The 6,000-nt window shown below is 41.0% G+C and overlaps 1 protein-coding gene across 1 annotated transcript; it reads right to left on the bottom strand.

The window, feature by feature from the left end:
* Positions 1-1,219: 1,219 nt before the first annotated feature.
* Positions 1,220-5,164, bottom strand: LOC114826405 (neutral ceramidase 2-like). Its single transcript, XM_029106534.2, has 9 exons — positions 4,659-5,164; positions 4,278-4,486; positions 3,711-4,007; positions 3,375-3,639; positions 2,979-3,237; positions 2,718-2,843; positions 2,534-2,597; positions 2,071-2,240; positions 1,220-1,931 (listed from the first exon to the last, which is right to left on the bottom strand). The coding sequence occupies exons 1-9, from the start codon at positions 5,033-5,035 to the stop codon at positions 1,380-1,382; spliced, it is 2,319 nt and encodes a 772-aa protein (XP_028962367.2). The 5' UTR covers positions 5,036-5,164; the 3' UTR covers positions 1,220-1,379.
* Positions 5,165-6,000: the final 836 nt, after the last annotated feature.

Here is a 6,000-nt window from a genome sequence, read left to right as displayed (position 1 = left end):
GGACTAACATTATGGGAAGTCTCCTAGTTGAACACCATTGCATAAGGTATAAATATAGGGTCCCTGCACTCTCAATTGATACGCAATAAAAGAGCCTCACGCCCCATAGTATTGAGCCATTGCATTCTGAGATTGACGAGTTGCAGAAGAAGCCTATCTCGATCGCGTTCTAGCCTACATGGTTTCTTCAGGTTAGTGGTTTTTTGGTTTCAGTGAATCAGTTATGTATTAATCTAATCTTACAAGACATTTATGGTAGGTATCGTGGCAAGCCAGGGTCAGAGGTGAGCCTTCCCTCTCATGATATCCTTCGCAGCGGCAAAACCTGTTGGTATACCATGGGTCCAGCCCATGATGAAAGACATTAAAGGATCAGCCCATCATAAAGGAGGGATGCTAGAAAATTCTAGCATCTTATCAAATGCCAAGGAACTAGAAAAATCTGGTTCAAATATGCATGTCGGTGGAGTGCATGCATAAGCTAGAAAGTTCTAGCTAATACTGTGACTGTCATGCAAGCCTAAGTCGGTGGGCAAGTCGGCAAAACTCAATTATAAATAGGGGTGCATGTATGTATCATGGTGTGTGTGTGTGTGAAAAACCGAAGTAAGAGTGTTCCACTCCAAGAGTGAGGGTTATAAGAGTTGTTCCACTTCAAGTTTGAGAGTGAGAGTGTTTCACTACACATTGTGTGTGAGTGAAGTTTAGAGTGATAAAAAGTGTGTGTCATACTTTCTTATATCCATCAAGCCTTGTCTTTGGCTTGGTAAGACTACTCTTGTTGTACTCATCTTTTTCATATAGTGAAGATTGATCATTGTTTCGTGGATGTAGGTATAAATTGCCGAACTACATAAATTCTTAGTGTCTATTTTTTACTTTACCTTGTGCATTCTCTATCTTGTAATACCGACATTCCTAACAAAACCCTCATGGAATCCTTATTTGGAGGACTCGAACTTAAATCTGATATCCCTGCCCTCATCAATCGTTACATGGACAAGGTGATGTAGCACTTAACTGTTTACTTGAATTGTTTTCGCCTTACTGAACCCGGATATCCTTTTAATTTTTTTTTATTTTCATGCTATCGGGAACTACAACTGGATGAGTTTGTGACACATGAAGTAAGGTTTGAAGACATCAACAAAGCTTTCGATTTGCTTATTAAAGGGCAATGCCTTCGATGTATAATCCATATGAGCACTGACTAAGTTACTTCTGCAAGTAACAGCCTTTACATTTATATTTATTCTATGATATCAATAAGCATGTAAGGTTTCAGTTTCTAAATAAGTACTTATTTGCATCCCTTGCTACCTTTTCTTCTTAATTTCTGTAACAAGGATACACATGGAAGAAAAATCCTAGATAAATATTTAAGACACTGCAAATCCACTAGATGCGCCGGTGAAGTAGGTGTTGGGTGAGTCCTTTGTTTCCTTTGCTGAACCAAAATGCCTTAGCCTGTACACCCCTGAATTTGTATCCGTCGGTATTTCCCATTCTATGGTTGCTGTGCCATATAAGCTACTGGTATCTACATTCCACTTGAAAAACAGGGAGAAATCATCGTCGTCGTAAACAGGAACCCAGTGTTTTCCTTGAAGCATCTCTACCACTGCATATGTCCCTTCCGTCAATAGGTCATATCTTGGGTTAGCGCTCCAAAATGTGGCAGTTGGTCTATCTCCCTTTTGGAATGATCCACTTTTTGGTAAGCTGACATCCTCCTTAATATCTCCAAATTTTGTACCTGGGGGAGGTGAGTCTCCAGTAGGATCACCTACTCTGATTTGTACAGAGGAAAGATCTGGTGGTAAGGGACCTTTAGGAAGGTCTTTGTCTCCCTTTGCCATCGCCTTGGCTAATTTATTGAATTCTTGAATGTACGCTGATAACGTGTGAGGACCATAGAGAGTGGAAGCAGCCTGCAGATTGCACGATGCATTGAAAAATCTAGATTTAAGTACTGCGAAGTTAAGAAATTGTTTCCCTAGGAATCCATTTAGGTAAATCTCATGCCAAACATGTTAAACAATAAATTTTGTTTATAGGTTGAGTTTGTACCTCATATCGTTGTTGTGCGTATTCCTCGAAAGTTGCAATATATTGCGAGTAAGTATTAGTAAGCCCTGCTATTACAATGCGAGTATCCTCATCAAATTCACCGTTGCTGTTACTTATAAGGGTCTCCTTGACCGCTTCCCTTAGCCGCCGACCGGCCATTGTAGTGAATTCTGCAAGAATCGGTAGCTTAGAGCTTGTTAAATCCTTTAGTACTGCTGTCAAGAGCAGCCCTTATGAGCGCGAAACCCTGTGAATGGTGTGTGCTCCTGGTGGCTGTTGGTATTATAGTATATGTCACTTGTGAGGGGATTTAGTTTTTAGAATTTAGATTGATTTACGCAGTAAGTTGTAAATGAATGTCAGTAGTGTTGGAATGATGCTGCCTTTATGCTTTGGTAAAGAATTAGTCAGTGCGCATGCGATCGATATAGGTATGAGTTGTGAATTGTAAAAGAGGACTAACCTCCTGGGACAGAAAGTATGATCAGCTTCCCCAACCTGAGCATTTGAATAGGAACGATTGCAGGCTGCATTTGAACCATAAGGTTAGAATAGTTAGAGAATTTTCTCTGAACTGCGTGCTACACATGTGTTTAATGTGTTGAATTCCCCCCTCCCCCCATATCGCTTTGTGTAAGGAGTCTTACCGCCCATGCATAAGGTACAAACATTTCCCCAGTGCTGAGCAGAACTGCCTTGGGCTGTTGGCAGTTCACTTGATATTGGCTGGGTTTTTTTAGCGAATCCCTCAGTCTTCTCCATGTCGAATTGATCTGAAAACAGATGATTGATTAACCCGATCGTAGGAGTCTAGGAGAGCAACTTACATGACACGGATGCCAGGGTGAAGGAAGGTGTACCCATTAGGAAGAAAATAGTCCAAAATAAAAGTGGAAGATGCTGCTGACCTTTTGATCACCCTGTTGGAAGCCAAAGACACCCGGTCCATCTGTAGTCCCAGCGGCAAATCCCGGACCAAGCCCCGCGGGGCATGTTTTCACTTTCTTGTTTCCTTCCAAATCAACCTCAATATTCGTGAAATCTAGGTACACGTGGCGAAAGTCTATTTTCCCGGTCAGCTGCTCTGTAGCCGACGTGAATAGATCAGCCGCCCTTAGAAATTGCCTCTCCCCTATAATTTTCGTGCTTTGTATTTCATCCGGGTACCTATCAGCATGGCGTTAACGAATTAAAACGGAGTCACTATGTTACAGATATGCACATTGCGGCCGAGTACTGATATTGTATTGTTATGAAATGCATCGATAACATGTTGGTACGATTTGTTAGCATTATGAGCATACCCAGGTCCACGTCCGAGGCAGAGTTGGTTGTTCCCATGACAGGAGGAGTGAGTGAAGTCGCAAGGTTTTCCAGAATCGGTGCAAAACGCTCCAAGGACATTTGGAGTCACATCTCCCACGTTGGATTGGCAAAAGGCTCCCACAAATAGTGAGCCATCGTTCTTCCTCACCTTAAACTTGCGACTGGTTGTTTTGCCGCAGGGCTTCCCTCCCGTTGCTTTGATATTTTCCGCCTTCTTTATTAGCGCTGCTGCCACGCTACTATCTGCATCAAAGAACATAATTAATTTACAGAACGTAGTTTAAAGATCATGATCTGGTGATAACTATAATTACCTGGTGGAGATGATATCGTGGCACCAGTACTAGTATTAGTTGTAGTGAACCAGTCCTCGAAGAATCTGGCAGCGGCACCTTTGTTGTCGCCACTGATGAGCTTGTTGTCTTTGCTCATGGAGGTTCCGTGGGTGGCAAACCAGCTGAATGCTCCGATGCTCTTCCCGCTTCCGCCATCCACAAACTTCAATAGAGTCATCAGAGTATCCACATCTTTCGGGTACCGTGCTCTCTCCTCTGCCGGGTTTAGCAGATAAGCACTCGGACTCCTGTTTATTCCCGCGTTTACCACATCCCCTACAAAGTATTCAAATCCCGTCAATTAGCGGCAGTTAGACCTTGTGTAGTTAAGTGATCGGGAGAAATTTTGATACAACAAATATTCCGCTTTAAATTAATCTAAAATGTTCGAAGGAGGATTCGAACTTGGATGCATACTAAAGAGCAGACTTGCTCTAGTCAACAATAATGATAGAGGAAATTTGACATGTAGCTTGTTAGACGGAGTGATCGGAAACTTGACTCCGTCTAACATAGCTAACCTTGACTCCGTCTAACATAGCTCACCTTGGTTGATGAAAATGGAACCAGGCTTGAGGTTGTGATGAGCCAGAACAATGCTCTGCACAATTGCATTGACGATGGCATCGAAGGATTGTTGGACAAAGCCCAAAGATGTTACAGTGTAAACTAGATACTGCAAATAACCCCCTGGTCCTGCGTGCGTGTGAATCCCGCTAATCGCCACATTGTCTTCAGTGTACAAGTTTCCAAACCTTCAAGGCGAAAGCACACATTAATTAAAACAGTATTGATTAATTAATGCATATGTGGGGTTAAGACAATGCGTCGACCTTCTTCCACTTGATTCCGTATCTCCATTAGGTAAATTACACTAATTTAGAACATCGCCTTTGTTAAAAAAAATAGTACTGATTAATTATATACCTTGATTTGAGTTTGTCGAGCACTTTAATGTTAACCAGTTGTGAAGCCATTCCAGCATCAAGATTAACAAAGGCGAACCTTGGACCTTGGGAACTCTCGGCCACGATGAAGGTTCTTGCCCTTAGCCGGAAGTGTACACCGGCGGTATTCTGGTCCATGCTGGCATAACCCATCATGTTGACCCCGGCAGCCGGGCCAGTCATGTCAAAGCTGCCCACTCCAATCAAATACTCCCCATTACTACCGTCGTCTGATCTTGTAACAGGGAAGCTAACTAAAACGCTAACAATAATAAGTGACAGAAGAGTTGAGTTCTGCTGTGGAATTTTGCTTCTGGTCTTCATGTTTGATAGCAAATTAACCAAGTTGATTAGCATGAAGTTGTATATATATGGGTTAAGCTCGATATACTTATCGATAACTTAGAATTTGTCCCTTTTTTTAATAGGTGCACAATGATTTTCTTAGCATGTAGTGACTGCTAATGACTAGCTTCCATCGCTTGTTTCAACCTAAAACAAAAAAGTTATGGGGTTTGAGTTGGCAAAACAAGAGCATCTCTTTTCTCGGTTGCTCCGCCGCGTGCATGCGAGCGATGGACAAGGTTTGCTCTTGTCCACATTTGTGGCCATTGCGTGCGTTTAGCGGCCAACTACACATATATATGTTCTTTGCATGTGCATACAGAAAATTCCTGAGCTTTTGATGATAGGATGTTGCTATTCACACACTTATTTTTATTTCTCACACATCACTCTTAATTTTCGGCCGTTAATTCGAATGAATTGAAGAAAATTAATGGAAGAAAATTAACAAGAGTGTGTGGAATGCAGAAAGTACATGTGAATAGCACTATCCTTGATCATAATAGCCTGTTGGTTTTGCACAAACGTTTTTTGTGATTCTGTAAGCCACATGAATGTCATCAGCTGATGGTCGTGCCATGACTCATCAATGCATCAACAAATTAATTCGTAATATTTGATCATAATATTAACTTGTTAAGAATTGTTAACAGCCACTTCAAAAAATTCACTCTACTCATCTTCCTATGATTTTTTATTTTTTATTTTTACAATTATTATAATGATCTATACTAATTAAATTCATATAAACTACAAAAAAAGTGGTAATTCAAATTTAGGTGCATAGATAATAGTTGCTGATTATAATTCCAACCGCGGCCTAACCACTCATTTTTAAACAACTGAAGTAAAGAGAAAATTAAAAAGTCAAAGTACGCGAAATATGACAATCTTTTGATATGAACAAACAACTGAGCGACGAGAAAAACAATACCAACTTGTCTAGGCTCTTAATCTAAAAACTAGACCAATCAAGA

The sequence above is a fragment of the Malus domestica genome, chromosome 08, assembly GCF_042453785.1.
Source record: "Malus domestica chromosome 08, GDT2T_hap1".
In the NCBI taxonomy this organism is placed as follows: Eukaryota; Viridiplantae; Streptophyta; class Magnoliopsida; order Rosales; family Rosaceae; genus Malus; species Malus domestica.
Note: the sequence above shows the minus strand (reverse complement) of the source record. Positions and strands in the feature narration are given on the sequence as shown.

Coding starts and splice junctions, on each gene's coding strand:
- LOC114826405 (XM_029106534.2), bottom strand. CDS start 5,035: ATGCTAATCAACTTGGTTAATTTGCTATCAAACATGAAGACCAGAAGC. Junction 2,598..2,717: donor TTGTACCTTATGCATGGGCG/GTAAGACTCCTT, acceptor GTTCAAATGCAG/CCTGCAATCGTTCCTATTCA. Junction 2,241..2,533: donor CATACTTTCTGTCCCAGGAG/GTTAGTCCTCTT, acceptor CGATTCTTGCAG/AATTCACTACAATGGCCGGT.